Source organism: Camelus dromedarius, chromosome 9, assembly GCF_036321535.1.
Source record: "Camelus dromedarius isolate mCamDro1 chromosome 9, mCamDro1.pat, whole genome shotgun sequence".
Classification (NCBI taxonomy): domain Eukaryota; kingdom Metazoa; phylum Chordata; class Mammalia; order Artiodactyla; family Camelidae; genus Camelus; species Camelus dromedarius.
The window spans coordinates 62,980,487-62,998,330 of NC_087444.1; the positions used below are offsets into that span (position 1 = coordinate 62,980,487).

The 17,844-nt window shown below is 44.2% G+C and overlaps 1 protein-coding gene across 1 annotated transcript in view; it reads left to right on the plus strand.

Moving 5' to 3' along the window:
* Positions 1-17,844, plus strand: part of TDRD12 (tudor domain containing 12) — a 70,906-nt gene that overhangs the window by 42,471 nt on the left and 10,591 nt on the right. The window contains exons 15-26 of the mRNA XM_064489209.1: positions 1,963-2,148; positions 3,758-3,914; positions 4,408-4,535; positions 5,963-6,154; positions 6,391-6,519; positions 7,424-7,541; positions 8,158-8,297; positions 8,431-8,651; positions 10,919-11,018; positions 15,235-15,422; positions 16,175-16,385; positions 17,740-17,832. Of these exons, the coding sequence (XP_064345279.1) occupies positions 1,963-2,148; positions 3,758-3,914; positions 4,408-4,535; positions 5,963-6,154; positions 6,391-6,519; positions 7,424-7,541; positions 8,158-8,297; positions 8,431-8,651; positions 10,919-11,018; positions 15,235-15,422; positions 16,175-16,385; positions 17,740-17,832 (1,863 nt within the window). The remainder of the gene's footprint in view (positions 1-1,962; positions 2,149-3,757; positions 3,915-4,407; positions 4,536-5,962; positions 6,155-6,390; positions 6,520-7,423; positions 7,542-8,157; positions 8,298-8,430; positions 8,652-10,918; positions 11,019-15,234; positions 15,423-16,174; positions 16,386-17,739; positions 17,833-17,844) is intronic.

The window sequence follows — 17,844 nt, forward strand, 5'->3', positions numbered from 1 at the left end:
CCAGGTTAACCTCTTATATAAGTGTGTAATTCTTTTGCAGAGAAACCTAAGTGCTTTTCTGCAATGGGTTTTCTGGTGTGCCTCTGGAAGGGGGCTTAGAAAGAACAGAAAATTGTCAGGGCAGTTAGAGTGTACTTAGCATTCTTTTCAAAATTGCTTTATTATAGCCCTGTGGTTTCACTTAGATCTACTTCCCTCTTGATATAAAAACAAGTATTTTTTTTTAATAAAGGAAAATAAAACCACAAGGATGAATAGAATGAGCGCAAAGTCTTTAGTGGACAGGAAATTCCTGCAGGCTCTTAGAAGATGGAAACAGGCATCCGAGATGGCTGACCACATTGAGGGAGGAGTGATGTGCGGAAGGGCGTGAACTTGTTCAGCCTGCTTCCTGCACATCCACAGCCAGGTTCTCAGAAGGGGGGCTGGGGGCTCTGTTCAGAGAAACTGAATGGCCCTGGAGGATGACGTTCAGGTGATGCTGTTTTGAATCCTCCCAGCAAATAAAAATGCCTGCTTGCCGCCTGTTTTCCTGCAGTGATGTGACTCCCACGTGGTGGCGAGCTTTGCTCTGCCTGCAGATCTAGACCGCTTTTTAGGGTCCTCCTCAATGTGAACAGACATCTGGGATTGTTGCACACTGGAAGAAAACCTTCCCCTTAAAAACAAAACAAAGCAAAGACCAGAACAAACTCTGAAAGAAACAATGTAAGGAGCAAAAGAAAACAAATATCCTCAGAGATAAGAGAAGATACTGCGTGGATTTAGCAATAATAACAAGGTCCTGTAAAAAAGGAACAGCCAGAAAAAGGGTTGTTAGAAATTCAAAATGCTATAGGAATAAAAAAACATAAGATGTGAGAGGTAAGATAGAAGCTAACTATCAGAAAGTAGAACAAAAAGACAAAGAGATGGAAATGGGGTGGGGGGGAGAATTTGAGGGTCAGTTTGAGGTCTCACGTCTCAATGGGATTTCCAGAAAGAACAACGAAAGAGGGCAGAAAATTCTGAGAAGAATAACACATGAACACTTCCTAGACTTAGTGGATATGACTTTGTAAAATTAGAAGTTTGCCGACCGCAGATCCAGCACAACGGAGGAAGGAGCACGAGCGAATAGACGTGTTGCTGTGAAGCATCTAAAACTTGGGATTCTGGGAGCATGAAAGCTTCCAGGAAGAAGAAACTGGTCCCGCAGCAGGGTCAGGAATCAGAATGACTTCAAGCTTCTCCACAGTTTTTCAGAGAAACCCTGGCTCCGAAATTCTGGTGATAAGTTATTTTCAACATAGAGGTCTAAACTCAGACCATCAGTGACATGTGAGGGTAGAGCGGAAACATTTTCAGACATGCTCTAGTCTCAGTTTTTTTTTTTTTTTCCCTCTGTACCCTTTTGTCAAGAAGCTGCCAAAACTTGTTCTCCACCAAACCAAGGAAGTCAACCGAGAAAGTTGCAGAGAAAAGGGTGATGAAGGAGGATCCCAGGATGGCAGCTGGGTCCAGGGCCTCCCCAGAGAGAACGGTGCTGACGGCTCCAGCCCTTTGGAAGCTAGTGAGGATGGACAGCTCTCCTCTGTGGAACATTTGGGAGGTTTCGGTGACAAATTACACAGAAAAATAAGCAAGCGAAGGCAGGTTTTTAAAAAGCTTTATGAGTGGAGCTGATGCATCAGCGGATTATCAGAAGAAAGAGGAGAAGCTGCATCCTTGCTCTGGTGAGCTTTAAGCACCTGGTCCATCAACAGGCTGCTTGTTAGATCCTTTAAGTTTGAAGCCCAGAAAAGCAAGAGCCTTTGAGCAGGAGTCCGGTGCTAGAAAAGATTCAGGGGGACTTAAGTTAGGTCTTGGGAAATACCAGATTGAGCAGTGTGTACTCATCACTGGGGTCAAGTGAACGCTGAGCAGGCGTTTGTTGGTTTTCTGTGCTTTATTGTGGTTTTGGTTGTGATTGCTGTTTTGTAGGCTCTTCAAAGGAATAAGTTTCCGGGACCCAGCCACACTGAGTCTTACTCTTGGCCTCCCATAGCACGTGGCTGTGATGTGGTGGTCGTTTCTCATTGTGGAAATGATCCTCTGTTGTACCTTCCACCATTGCTTACAATTTTGCAAACTGGGGCCTGCTACAAGTCACTACCAAGCAGAAACGGAGTAAGTTGAAGACAATTTTGTTTTGCAATAAAATGGATTACATTTTTACTTTATATCTTGACACCTAACCTTTGGTAAAGCATACGTTACATTAAAACTGGCAGGGCAGAAATTGTCCTATGAGAAACTCTTAACACAGTCACTGGTTCTTGTCGAGAGCCCCTAGTTATGGGCCATCGGCTGGGACAGGAGAATCCTGGCTTTTGGGGGATGAATATACAGTTTATAGAATTATTTCATTGATTGGATTCATCTAATTGTCATGGCAGCCCTTTAAGATGGTCAGGCCACAGTATTGTTTTCAGTGTTTGATAGATGAGAGCGTTAAGCTCATGAGAAGTCACTGGTAAAAGTTCTTAAAAGCTGACGAGTGTGACAAGAAATGGGATTCAAATTTCAGTTTTTTGCCATCTTGTCCTCTATAAATTATTTTCACAGCACCCCACACTGTTTTATAATCCTGCTTTATTCTTCCCACGTGTAAGAATTGGAAAATAGCTGAGAAGGGTGATGGAAAGGAGAGAAACCGGGTGTGAGGATCAAATGGTGGTGGGGGAGTGACGTCTGCTTTGCTGGGCTTCGGCTGCTAGGTGAACTCACGTGTGAACTCGTGTGTGAGACCCTTGTCTTGGGCTTATCTCGAAAGATACACTACATACAGATAGTTCTGCCACTCGTTATTAGGTGAAAAATGGAAGTACTAAAAGACACTTAGAATTTCATTTTAGGAAAGATACTGGTTTATTTTTCTAATTATGCCATGTAGTTTAATGAGTTCCCTCTGGAAATCTGCATCGGCTGTGTTATGATGGATTCATTTCTATTGCTCAGTAAGTTAGCAGCTGAACGCTGCTGGTGAGCCGCAGCTTGTGCTGAGGTAGAACCCTGGCGGGGCCAGAAGGGGATGTCTGGGTTTTGCCCCTTGTGTCCATCTTGCTTTTTCTGATTCTCCGCAGTCAACCTGCATTTAGGTGTGAGCCCTTGAAGCTGGTAGCTGCCTGGATCTGCATCAAAGAAAGAGGAGACTCGTTCTTGTCTTGAGTTAATTGAGGCCGTGTGTCCAGGAAGGTGTTGGGCAGGCAGTGCACCTTCAGGTGATACGCGTGGGATAGTGGAGAGCAGGGTTCAGGTGGTGCAGTAGGAACCCTCATCTCCTAAGGAAGAGAGGTTAACCTTTTTAAAGTCCCCTTTTAGGAGGCTGTTAGTTCATCCTTGTGCTTGGGAGTAGGTGCTCTGGAGCCAGATTACCTGGCTGTAAATCCTGTTGCTATACCATACATAGCTGTGCAGCCTTGAGCAACTGACTTCACCTCTCTGTGCTTTAGGTTCCTCATCTGTGAAACGAGGTGGTAATCAGCCTCACTCTATAAGGGAACTCTAAGGACTAAATGACTTAATACTTGTGCGTCGTTAAACTTGTCCTAGCAAAATGCGAGCCAGCGTGCTTATGTCCATTCTGCTGAGCCTCCCTGACCTGTATGACAGTGATGTTAGCAAAAACGTGCATTTTGCTTCCTGCGTGCGAGGAGATATTCATGCGTGCTGTGCATATACTGTCTTTGATTCCTAACTTTTGTCCAGAATTACATGAATCTCTGTGTCTTTGCAGCCTCTGGCAGTCATCGTATGCCCCGGCTGGAAAAAGGCCCAGTTTATTTTTGCATTACTGGGAGACTACAGCACATCCTCCAGGCCGCTGCATCCTATGTTGCTGACAGTCGGACTCCACAAAGACGAAGCCAAAAATCTGAAGCTTCCAAGAGGGTGTAAGCACTCTCCAGGGTGTTTGGTTTCCCCTGAAGGACACCGTGGGCCCCGCTCAGGCAGGCCTGGAGCTGCCGCCGACACGGGGCCCATGTGCGATCAGCCAGCCGTCACTAGTCCAGACCTCACTTTCCAAGTCCCGATCCCTGAGGGTGGTGAAGCTTTGGTCTTGGCTCACATCTGTTTCACTGAAAAAACTGTCTATTCGTTTATCAACTATTTATTCATTTACAGACCTTCTGTTTGTTAGATGTTGACTAAAACTGTCCCCCTGCCTTTCAGAACCTGAAAGTCTTGTGGGAGCCCAGGTGTTCAATCAGACAGTGACAGGGTTAGCCCGGGCAGGCCTCCTGTCTCACCCACCCAAGCAAGAAAAACAGGTTTTTATTTCGTTAGAAAGCATTTCTAGAAAGTCTGCGGAACCTTAGCAAAGGCAATGTTAGGAAAACCTGTGGGAAACCTAAAATGTTAATTGCTTTTTCTTTTCAAATGTAGGCGATGTGATTATTACTACACCCCACAGCCTCCTGAGGCTTCTCCAGTATCAAAGCTTGTTATTCCTTAGACTCTGTCACCTCGTTTTGGATGAGGTGGAAGTACTGTTCTCTGAAGCCAACGAGCAAGTGAGTATGGCATTCACTGAGATGTTGTTACCACTCAGATATATGCATAACTAAAATCTTCGCTGCTTTTAGGAAGTAGGAAATTTGTCGAGTTGGGAAGAAGCCGGTTAATCTGAAAATTTTTTCCCTTTAACTTCTATAATTAAGAAGAAAGAACATTTATCTGAATTTTCTTCCCAACGTTAAAGTTCTCTTTGAAGAGCAAAAATTCTTTTCCTAGGAAGATTTTCTAAAATTCTTAATATTTTTCTGGTTATGGAAGCAATCATTTTTATTTTAGAAAATTTGAGAAATCGAGAACACCACTTGAAAAACCCCCGTCATCCATAATCTTACACTGTTACTATTTTGTTTTATTTTCACTGTTACTATTTTAGAATTTTTTTTTGTAATTCTTGTGTCTGTTGATACATATAATTAATAATGTCAGGAACTTATTTTATGTGTTAGTTTGCAACTTGCATTTTTCAGTAAATAGCATTTTGAGTGTTGCTACTAATGGTTCTCCAGCACGATTGTTACCAGCCATAGTAGTGAATCCTTTGGGCATAGCATAATTTATTTTATAATTGTCTTATATTTGGACATTTAGCATCATTTGTGTGTATATGTGTGTGTCTGAAGAAACACATCTTTTTTGTACATGTTTTTCTTAGAATAAATTCCTAGGAAGGGGATCAATGGATCAACGGCTATGAATTCTTCTAAGGCATTTGTTGGAAGCAGTGTAACATGATGGCCCACAGCATTCATTTGGGAGCGGTGATAGCCCCAGGTTCACGTCCCAGCCTTGTTGCTTACTGACCGTGTGGGCCTGTGCAGAGCTTCTGAGCTCCTCGAAAGTCTCAGTTCTTATTTGCAAAAGTAATATCTGGAACCAGTGCCTTGTGCAGTGGCCTTTCTGAAAGCATAGACCGATGGGCACTCCCTTAAGCCATGGGCTGCCAGGCCACCCTCTGAGCACCCCTGGTAGTAGGGGACCTTAGTCCAGCTTTCTTTTCCAGGCTAGGATTTAAACGTGGCATCTGATTTGCTTAATCTCTGTTTCCTTGATTACTTTGTTGAACTGAGCATTAACTCATACTGTCTGCTTGTGCCCGTTCCTTTGTGAGCTGTTCGTTCATTTCCCTGGCTGATTTTCTTTCTCTGGGATCGTCTTTTTCTCATTGGTTTGTAGAAGTTTTTAGATAAGGATGTTAATCCTTTGTTATCTGTGTTACACATACTTACCCAGATGTTGTTTGTTTTCATTTTGTCTGTACTTAACATTTTTTCCTTTTTAGTTTTTTTCTTTGCCTTTATGTTTAAAGGCCTTCCTTCCCCATTCTGAGAACAGAAACCATACATTCTTTACCTTTTATGTTCTGTCCAACTGATTACTAGTCTACTTTGAAATAAAAATGAAATTAATTGTACTAATTTTTCAGATGTTTGCTATATTAGATAACTTCAAAAAAAATATTGACATTGAAGAAAGGGAATCTGCTCCACATCAGATTGTTGCAGTTGGAGTTCACTGGGATCGACATACAGAGCAGTTAATCAGAGAGTTCATGAATGACCCCTACGTCGTGATCACGGCCATGGAGGAGGCTGCCCTCTACGGCGATGTGCAGCAGGTGGTGGGCGTGGGCATGGGCGGCAGGGGCTGAGGAACACGAGCCCGTGACCTTTGTTCATGGCCTCATATTAAAAGGATATAGTGTTAATTTCATACGCAGAAACGTAATTGTGTATTTATATCGGTTTCCTGTACCTTATCTTCTATTAAAATTATGACTTACCTATGAAAAGTAAAACTGGGGCACATTGAACATTTTTAAAAAATCACACTGTGACTACATTTTATTACCAGGTAGTACACCTTTGCCTGGAATGCGAAAAAACCTCTACTTTGCTCCAAACTCTTGATTTCATTCCAAGTCAGGCACAAAAGACCTTGATCTTCACCTGTTCTGTAGCTGAAACAGAAGTAGTGTGTAAGGTGAGCCCTTCCACACATTAAACATTCTTATTGTTTGTTTAAACTATGTGGAATCTTATCATTAGAGAGTTACCAGGGTAGTTAAATATTTGACAGGGAAATAAACTTTTATGAGTTCAGCAACCATCAGAACGGGCTGTGGCACAGAGTAGTGGTGGCAGTGACAAGGGACAGCAGGGGGCCTGGCTGAGAGGAGGGACCAGGTGGGTGGGTGGGGCCAGCCTCCGCATCCAGGAGAGCGGTCCCCTAGGGGAACAGTGCTTTATACCTTGTCCTGCTGGAGCATTAAGAGAAGTCGATTCATGAAGAAGTGGCAACATCTTCTGTACCGTACTTCTGTTTAAGAAAATAGAGACAGTAACACTAAAATAGATCATCATGTAGCCAGAAAAGCCAAATGAATTGGTTAAAGGTGTATTTAATCTAATTGTGTGTAAATTAATACTAGCACGGAGAAACGAGGCCAGATACAAAATAAAAGGCACGGTTGTGCATCCAACTTTCCGCAGTAATAAACTAGCAGGTGTACTGGAAAAGCCACTCTTGACAGTGGCGCCATAAATGTGGTGTATACACGTACATATGCCTGCAGACACCTGTGTAGGTAAGCGTGCATACATGCAGGCATATATATGTGTACATATATGTATGTACCCGTTATTGTAAAAGGAAGGAAAATGGTTTTAGCAAAATAATGTTTGTTTCACTGGAGCAAGTTTTTAGGTTGAAACTATAGAATTTTGAAAATACATTTATTTAAATTTGCAATCACCTCAGTCTGAGAGTTAGTGGTAATACCCTCACAGATAATTTTAAATGGTTTATATTGATAAGTATTGATGGAAAATTGTCTCCAAGCAATGTGTTCCGGAGTGTGAACCAGCCTCTTTGGCTTCGTCTTTAGGTAGTAGAGAGCAGTTCCATATTTTGCTTGAAGATGCATAAAGAAATGGCTTTTAATTTTAAAAGTGTTTTAGAACAGTGGAAGAAGAAGTTAAGTTATGGCTCTCACATTGTTTTAGGTAAGTGTCTTAATTTCTACTTGTATTTTGAGAAGGCTGAGCTAGTAGGAATTAATGTCTTCATTTACTTATCCCCTCCCCAAATTTCTCACCATTTCCCAGATTTATTGAGAATCTATTAGTAAAGTTAATTTCAAAGTGAAAGTTTCACCTCGACTGAGATTCTGACGTTGAGGTGGATCCAGGTGTCTGCCGGGTCTCAGGGCAGTAGGCAGAACCCTTAGCGTAGACATGCTCCCTGGAGTTCCAGCTTAAGGACCACTGTCACATATGTATGTATGCCTATGATGAAACTTGTCCTAAGTGATTGTTAGACTTAATATTGGAAATATAAAAGTCAAAATGTGTAAAATAAGTGAAAACTACATGGACAGCCTTAATTTGTAATAGAGGCATTTTTTCAAGTTAAAAAGGGGACCACTTTTCTCTGGAATTTTAACTATTGGGCTTTGGAATTTTGTGAAAGAAAAAAATGGGAAAGAAGTTTCTTTGCATCTAACAAGCAAAATGCAATAAAGAAATGTGTTGAGATGTGGCTCCTGGAATTGCTCTGTAAAACACGTGCAGTAAGTAAGAGTCCAGCCCTGTTGGAAATTGTCGGAATCCTTTTCTCCAGCCTTAACAGATGACTGTGTACCACTTCTGGCCATCACTGATGCCACCTGTGTGATCCACTTCAGCTTTCCTTCCTCGCCCAGAATTTTTGGTGGACGCCTGTATTGCATGTCCGATCATTTTCAGAGTTTAACGGAACAGGTTTGATTGATTTTTACTACCTTTTAACATTCCATTGTCATTTTCCATGTCGTGACAAATTCAGAGTCCACAAAGTTTCATTGTTTAGAGTGGGATGGATGATCCATTTCCTTTATTTACCCCCTTTTTTAAGGGTTCTCCTGCAGAACAGGGAGATAAAAAAACCAAATCTGTCTTGCTGCTGACGGAGAGAAACGCATGCCACGCAGTTGGTGTCCTGCACTACTTGGAGCGAGCAGATGCCAAGATCCCTTCAGAGCTGTATGAGTTTACTGCGGGGATTCTGGAAGCCAAAGAAGATAAAAAAGCCAGAAGGCCTCTTTGTCCGTATCTTAAGGCTTTTGGTTTTTGCAAGTAAGCCAGTCATCTTTTGAAAATCTTTTTAATGTGTTTTTTTTTTTTTGGAGGGGGAGATAACTAGATTTATTCCTTCCTCCCTCCTTCCTTCCCTCCCTCCCTCTTTCTTTCTTTTTGTTTCCCAGGACCTCGTGCATTCTAAGCACACACTCTACCATTGAGCTGTACCCTCCCTCCCAAGTCATCTTTTTTTTTTAATTGAAATACGGCATACAGGAAAATGCACAGATGATAAATTGACAGCTTGGTGCTTGTTCCATACGTATGCAGCCGTGTAAACCTCCACCAGGCTCTGCGGGAGCCCCTCAGAGACCCCTCCTGCCCTTCCCAATTTTCCCTTCCTCCAGAAGTAACCACCCTCATGATGTCTATCAACATGGACTAATTTTGCTTGTTTTTGAACTTTCTATAAATGCAGTTGCAGTACATTCAACCTACTGTCTGTGGCGTTCATCTATGTTGTTGCACATATTGGTGTTTTATTTATTTATCTTGTGGCTCAGAATTCCATTGTGTGAGTATGTCACAAGGTGTGTATCCACACGCCTGTTGATGGGCCTGTGAGGTGTGTTATGTACAAAGCTGCCGTGGGTTCTTGTACGTGGCTTTTTGTGGAAATACGCACCCATTTCTCTTGGGTATTTACTTTGGAATGGGATTGCCGGGTCATGGGCTAGACGTGTGTTTAGCTTTGCCGAGGTGGTTGGCCACTTCACGACCCCTCAGTAGTGCGTGAGAGAGTTTGAATGGCTCCGTATCCTCACCAACACTCAGTATTCATGACAGTGTGGGAGTAAGCCGTCGTGGTTTTCATTTGTGTTTCCCTGATGATTAATGATGCTGAATGTCTTTTTATATGATCGTGGGACACTTGACCATCCTCTTTTTGTGAAGTGCCTGTTCAGGTCTTCTGCCCATTTTTAAAATGGGTTGTGTCTTGGTTTGTAGGAGTGATTTGTCTATTCTAGATATAACTGCGTTGAGAATATCTTCTCCCAGCCCGTGGTTTGCCTTTTTACTCTATTAAGAGTCTTTCACTGAACAGATGTTTTTAATTTTGATGACGTGTTTTATGGTTGCTGTTTCCAAGCATCCTTGTCTATCTCCAGGTCATGAAGACATTCTTCTGTATTTTCTTCTAGAAGCTTTATCGAGTTACCTTTTACATTTAGCTATTTACATTTTACATTTGCATTTTACATTTAGATTATACATATAATCTATTTTGACTTAATGTTTGTATACAGTGTTTGATGTGGGGCAAGGTTTACTTTTTTCTATATGAATAATCTCGTGCTCCAGCATTCTGTATTTAAAACATCATTGTGTTCAAACTGAGTTGGTGCCTTTGACGTAACCAGATGACAGTACAATGTCCGTTTGTGGACTCTCTCTGTTACACTGGTCTGTTCGTCTGTTCTCTCACCAGCACTACACGTTCTTAAGTACAGTAGCGGGTAGTGAGTCTTGGGAAGTGGTACATAAGTCCTCCACCTCTGCTCTTCTTTGTGATTGTTTCGGCTATTTTGAATCTACCGCATCTCCATATTCATTTTAAAATAGGCTTATCAGTTTCTTCAAAAACATTGCTGGAATTTTAATGACAACTGCATTGATTCTGTGAATCAATTTGGGAGGCATGGATATTGTAACAGTCATGCGCCTTCCCGGGGATCCAGACACGATCACTCTACTTGATGGGTGTGCCTCTGGGACTGGGTGGATGTCTGATAGATGTCTACTGGATTGAACTTAATTTTAAGATAACTGTTGACATTAACTATTTTGAATTATGGTACATTAAATAGGTTATCAGCAGCAATTTCCACTATGCCTTTAAGTAAAATACGGACCTTTAAAACTGAAGCTTTAACTGTTTCTCAGTTTGGGTCACAGAATGGCTCCTGGTTTAGAGGTTAATTGGCCTCTGTTGTGGGTTATGGTGATGTGTTTCTGATTCAAGATCTTTATTTGGGAAGTACTTTGTGTTCATTTACATACTGCATTTAAGAATGTCTAGAGAAATAATGCAGTAACTTTGTCCTTTAAGTTTACACAGTGTCAAATTTTAGGACCCCTTTCCACGTACTCACACGTGGTTAGTGTCATCTAAGGGATTTTAAATGGTTACTTAACTTTAAAGCATTTGAAATACAAATTCTCTGATTTTGATTATAGATTAATTTTCCTGAAGAATACTTTAAAAGCTATGTTCAAAAAAATGTTTTTTTCTGATTTTAAAATCTTGTTACTGTTTTTTTCAGGAACGAAAGGATCTGTCCTGATCGACACCATGTTAATCCCGAAGTAGACATGCCGAGGAGATTATCCAACCAAGCTCTTCCAATGTTAGGATACATAAAAGTAAGTTCTGTTAAAGGCCGCTTTGTCCAAAGATTAATGTCATTGTTAATGAACGTTTTTCATTTTTTAAGTGGTAGAATTTAATAGAACGTCATTATGACATGACAGTATTAATGTACCGCCGTTAATCTGGCAATAGACACAAGTTCATAGGATGTGCCTTATTCTAAGGTGCCAGCTTGTTTAGAAAACCAAGGTCAAATTGGGAAAATAAACTCCTTAAACAATTTAGAGATTTTTTAAAGTTCTATTTTGAGAAAGAAAGTTGTTTCCCTTTGGGAACTGTTAAAATAAGACGGTGACTACACGAATCTTTTCATAACATTCATGATCATTCCTTTGGGGGAGATTATGAGCTATAGTTGGAGTTGCTGTCTGTCTGAGTGCTAAGCGTTTGTCACTTCCCTTGGAATTTTTTTTATTACTCTGTTCCTTTCCTTTTGGGCTTGAGTGTTCTGCTTTCACCTGCCCTTTCCCTGTTACATTCATTCGGGCTTGTGCCCCTTCTTGTGTGGCTGCGCTGTACAGGGGTCCTGGGGCTGTTGTACAGATGCCACAGCCTGGGTGACTTAAAACCAACACACACTGATTCTCTCACAGTCCTGGAAGCCAGAGTCCGAAAGCCTGGTGTCAGCAGGGCTGTGCTCCCTCTGAGGACTCTGGAGGACAGTCCTCTCCCTGCCGCCGCCTCCTTCCCTCGGCTCCAGGCGCTCCGCGGCCTGTCTTAGCGTGAAGCCCCATCACTCCAGCCCCTTCCTGCGTCCTCACGCTCCCCTCCCCTCGCTCTCCCTGCCATTTCCACAGGGAGCCCGCCCAGATAATCCAGAGTCATCTCCCCATCCTGAGAGACTTAGTTACATCTGCAAGAGGTCACAGTCACAGATCCTGGGAGCTAGCAGAGACATAGTTTTCTTTGGGGTAAAAGGGAGCACCATTCAACCCAATACAGTTTTCATTAGCGAAATTATTTTTTAATTTCTGATTCTTTCCCAAGTTCTTTTACCTAATTTCTACATTTAAAAATTCTGATTTATGTTGTTCTTTTATATCATATGTCATTTTCTTAATTAACAAGCTACAAGGGCAGCTAGTTTTGTGGCCGCATCTTTCTGGTGCTTTCATTGTCTGTAGCGGCTGTCATTCTCCTCTTTTTTATTTTTATGGCTTAATGTGGGATTTGACCTTGATACTTTGCTGTTACTCATTTTTAGACAAAATTCCTTTTCCTTAAATTTAAGAGGGAGGTGTGGGGCAGGGTAACTTTTCTAATCTCACAGAGTTTCTGTTTCTGTTGTTTCCATGTCTTATTTAAAAAAAAATGTGGAGAGGCAGTTTCTGAGACTTGTGCGATTCCCGGGCTCTGTGCCCTTCCCCGACGTGTATCTGGCCCTTGGCTTCCTTCGTCTCTCTTGTCCCCGGGTGGACAGTGTGGGGATTTCACAGGGGCCCAGCCTTCACCCCCCATCAGAGTGGGTGGGAGCCCTCCACTTTGAGCTGCCGGGTCACGCGGGCCCGCCGTGCCCGGGGATCACCTGCCACCGCCGTGGAACCTCCTGTCCTTGGTCCCTCGTTCACGCTCTTGCCTCCCCGTGCTGCGTCCTGCACAGGCACCAGTGCCGCCCAGGTCTCATGATGGGTGGTTTTACTCACCTGCTATTTCTGTTGTTGTTCAAGTTAATAATTTTATTTTTTAGCATATTTTCAGTTTTACAGAAAAAACTGAGCAGAAAACACAGTTCCCCTTGTATTCTTCACATCCACCCACCACCAGTTTTCCCTATTAACATCTTGCGTTAGTGCAGTGCACGTGTGGTAACTGATGAGCCAATATGGAGACGTTGTTATTACCTAAATTAAGGTTCCCTCCTTGTAGTGTACAGGCTGTGGATTTTGCCAAATGGGTAATGACACATACGCACCATTACAATGTCACACAGAGCACCTTCACTGCCCTGACACCCCCTGTGCTCCCCCATCCACCCCTTTCCCTCTTCCCCAGAACCCCCAGCAATCACCCATCCTTTTACTGTCTCTGTAGTTTTTTGCCTTTTTCCAAATGTCATTAGTTGTAATCGTACAGTATGTGGATCTTTTACTTACTGTGTTAAACTTATCCCTAGTATTTCATGGTTTGGGATGTCATTCTTAATGCTGTTTTTTTCTTCAACTTCATTTTCTAGTTGTTTTAGAAATGCAGTTGATTTTTGGTGGGGAGGGTGTAGCTCAAGTGATAAAGCACATGCTTAGCATGCATGAGGTCCTGGGCATCAATCCCCAGTACCTCCTATAAGGATAAATAAACAAACCTAATTACTTCCCCCCACCTAAATAAATAAAAGAAATGCACTAGATTTTCATATCCTTACCTTGTGTCCTGCAGCCATAACAGACTGAACTAGTTACATGCAGGATGACTGGGGAGAGTGGTACCAAACCCAGTGGGGAGGTCTCGTGTGACCGGAAGGGACCCTCCCATGTGCCCAGGACTGAGGGGCTTCCCACCATGAGAGACGTTGGGTGTTGGAACAGGGCGAGTTGGTCACCTGTCGGGAGGCCTCATGCTCTCCCCCTCAGTTAGGAGGGTCTGGGCCCCAAGCTGCTGCTTTCCGCCTCCATCCTGCCAGCTTTACATGTCTGTAGATGTGCTGACACCGTGCGGCGGGGACTTGCACGTCCTGACTGATGCCTGCTCGGGCCTGGGTTTTGCTCACTGGTGTGTGGGTGTGTGCTGGGCCCCTGGGCTCGACACAGAGCCTTCCACCACGGGAAATATGGGTAAAGAAACTCTCCCCTTTATTGTCTTCCTAAAACAGCCACCGTTGGCATCTTAGTGTATGTTCTCTGTCGTTTTTCTTTGTGCATCTTTTTAAAAAAGTTTATTTGTCGTGGGTGCTCGTAGCATTGCAGTGAGAGTTTTTCTCATTCTCTGCACCTCGTGTCCACTGATGCCATCACGGAGTGGGCTACTGTCTGAATACCACCAGGTTGTCAGAGGCCCTGAATCACAGGGGAGAAGACCCCCCGGGGGAGCCCGTCTGTCAGGCTGGAAGGAATACTGAACTGTCCGCCTGAGATGAGGACGGGCCTGAGGGAGCACCAAGGGTTTACTGAGGCAGTTTCTCCACGGTGCTGGGGAATGACTGGCTTGGGAACCATGACAGACTTGGTAGCTGTCCATGGTACCACTTCAGTGGGGATGGTTGGCAGTGAGTGCAAGTGTGACAAAGGGAGAGGAGGAAATTCAGTGAAGTACTAGGGTGTGTGCTGTGAGGACAGGGGTTACAGGCAGGGAAGGGCTGCCTGAGGATGGGTCAGCTGCACTGAAGACCAAATGATTAGAAGGATCCAGCCATGAGACTATCTGGGGACGAATATTCCAAGCATAGGAACCAGCAAGTGCAAAGGTCCTGAGGCAGGAGTTGTGTGGAATGTTTGTGGGGTGTGACAGGAGCCAGCTTCAGTGAAGTTGGAGGGAGCCACAGAGGAGAGCCATGGCTGTCAGCCTTGTCAGATCAAAGCCTCTTTTGGCCACGAAGGGTGACCTCATCCTTGGCTGCCTTGCCTCCCAGTTGGCACTGCCTTCTCTGCCATCCCACCAGGTAACCACTTCTCACTCCTGGCATCTGCTCCAGAGCCAGGGCTCACTGCTCTAATGCACATTTTTATTTTTGCCCTCCCATCCCCACCCCGTCTGGAATGTCTTCTCCATACCCTTGCACACCTGTGCCGACACCCCTCACACACCAGGAACCCTGCATACATGAGTCTGTGGAGAGTTGTTTTCTCAACCACACGCTGGCTGTGGCACGTCTGTGCACCCGTGATTACAGAAGGGCCCTGGAGCACATGCTTCCTGTGTCCCTGTGCCTCCTGCACCGCAGGCTGTTAATAAAATACACCGTGTTACATGAACAGATCAGAAGGAGCTCAGGAGGCAAGGAGGCTATTTATTAAAGGGTTTTTAAAAATAAAATACAGGTAAAAAATAAGTTAACACTTACAACTAATAATGAAGTTTTAAAATATTTACCCCAAACATCTTCCATTAGATTTAAAGTGAAACTATAATTATTTGTGAGTATGCTAAGGTTTTTCTTTGTTTTGTCTCCTAGTTTATTTTTAAATCCCTGTTGGGGTGCTTTGGGCTCTTAGGTCAGATACCTCTTTGCTTTAGGCTGAGTTTGTTTTCTGGATATGTTTACTGTTTATGTTTCAGATAATACCCTTTTATATTTTGAATGCAACGAATTACTTTGGTCGTATAGTTGGTAAGCATGTGGATCTTTATGCAACTCTTAATGCTGAAATGAAGGAGTATTTTGAGGATTCCACTGATAAAACAACTGTTGAAAAGGTGGAGAAATTTGGATTATATGGATTAGCAGAAAAAACAGTTTTTCACAGGTAAAATGTCTGTTTATTTCATCTCTAAAAGTTGTGATGCACAAGGTAACTAACTAAGTGGTCTTGGGTCCCTGTTTTCATCTCTGACCACTGTGCGTGTACTGAGCCTGGCTGCCTCCAGGGGGCGGTGGCAGGCGTCTCCTCACGCCCAGCACGACTGTACACCAGAGGCTCGCCTGCCCCCGGGGCTGCTGGGCACAGAGCACGGATGACAGTGTGACATTCATCTGTGGACAACCATTGAGCTGTCATTGTGTGCAGCACACACGTACAACTTTAACTCACTTAATTTTTAAAACTTCCTTTAAAATGGGCACCGTTCCTCTTTTACATACAAGCGGACGGAGCCCTGGTGGTTTATGTGAGTTTTCAAAGGTCAGCTCAATACGTGGCATGGTCAGTGCTCCAGCCTGCCTCACATGCCAGTTTGCACCAACGTCCCTCCAATGCTGCAGCCGTCCCCGCGTGGTAATGGCCCAGGCTGAGAAACTGAACCATGTTCATTTCCACCGTGTTGTCAGATAGAGGGGTTTACTCCAGTCAACGTACTGCACTGCTTTTTATACTCAGGTATGTTTGAATTAAATAAATCACGGCTAAATGCTTCTGACGACTGTAGTTATTTTATTTCTGGTTTGGAGTAAATCTTCGCAGTTGAATTTCACATGCTTTGCTTTTAACGAGTAAATCGAGGCAGTGATTACCTCCCTGTTGGGTCTTTGTGTTAGACTGAGGCTGGTGTTGTCCTGCAGGGTTCAGGTGCTGGAGGTGAGCCAAAAAGAAGACACATGGGCCCCGGATAACGTTCTGGTGAAGTTTATAGATGAAGGCAGGACTGGACTGGTCACAGGAGACCAGCTGCTGCAGCTCCCGGAACGCTTCCACACTCTGCCCCCGCAGGCTGTGGAGTTTATTGTTTGTAGAGTGAAACCCGCTGACAATGAAATTGAATGGAATCCAAAGGTGAGTTACTTTGGCTTTTATATTTGGCAAATATAAGCCTTTTAGGATGCGTTTAACCCGGAATATACCCAGAAGTGAGGTGTATTTGAATTTGGATTATTGGGTTCGGGTAAAATGCTCCGTGTTCCTGGGAGGATAAGACACAGTCTGCTCGCATCCCTGCGGCACAGGGGTGCGTGGGGCCGCGGTGCGTAGGCCTGGCTCGGAGCCCCTGGGGGCCGGGCTCGGTTTGCCATCATTATCATTAGCGTGCTCACGGACTTAGACTCGCTGTAAAATATGCACTGTGCTGAAAATAACTAGGCTCTCACTTAAGGAGAATAGACAGTGTACGCACCTGCAAAAGCGGGCGCCCCGTCAAAGGGGAAACGTAGGTGATGGACACTGTCCGGAGAGACCAGGTGATTCCATTGGGGTTGGGGGGATGGACAAGGAAAGAGAGAGACCAGAGAAGCTTCCAAAGGAAGGGACATTTCCTCTGGGCCCTTCAGGATGGGTACCTAGGGTGTCACCAAGTAGACCAGATAAGGCACTGAAGGCACAGAAACCTACGTGTGCGAAGACACAGCCCAGAACAGTGGTCCCGTGTGGGCTCACGTGGCTGTCCCCGGGCGGGGGTGGAGAGGCCAGACACACAGCCCTGCTTGTCCGCAGACCAGTGAGTCCTGATTATAATGATGCCCCGATTCTTCAGTGGAAGGCTAAATTTTGTATAATCTGATTAATCAGGCGTGAGAGAAGCCATTGCAGTTGGCAGAGTAAAAAGTTTGGGTTGTAAACGGTGGAGATGAGTAAGGACAGATACAAGGGGGAGTCCCGAGCACAGGCCTGTGCGTGGACTCTGAACACCGCGTGTTTCCCATTATGGACGCATGTCCCCACCGCCCCTGTGCACTGTCAGCCTGTCTTCAGAGGATGGAGGTGAGAGAATTCCACTGTTGGTGGATCCCAGGGCCCCGCAACCCCAGTGTCCCTGCTGCTGAGCAGCTCTGTTGTGTGACCTCCTCGGAGCAGCAGAAACACCCTCAACTTCACTCTCGTTGAGCCTCTGAAGAAATAGATATCCATCCTTCAAAGACAGGTGGACGGAGGAGGTGAGGGACGCGCGTCCACAGTGGGAAACAGGTGATGTTCAGAGTCCGCAGCCTGACCTGTGCTCGGGACTCCCCGTTGCATGTTCTTATTCACTTCCATCCCTAGTTCCCTTGTTGGTGGGGGGCACGATGGCCTCCCTTACCTCCTCATGGGGCGGCTATGAGGCTCAGATGAAATGCACAGAAAAGCTGCTTGCACAACTATAGAGCAGAACAAGGTATTTTCTTAAAGCTTCAGAGAAATGACTTGTGTTTTTCAGGTTACTAGGTACATTCATCATAAAATTACTGGAAAACTGCACGATGCAAAAGTGATGTTGGCCTTAGGAAATACAGTTTGGGTTGATCCAATGGTAAGTATACAG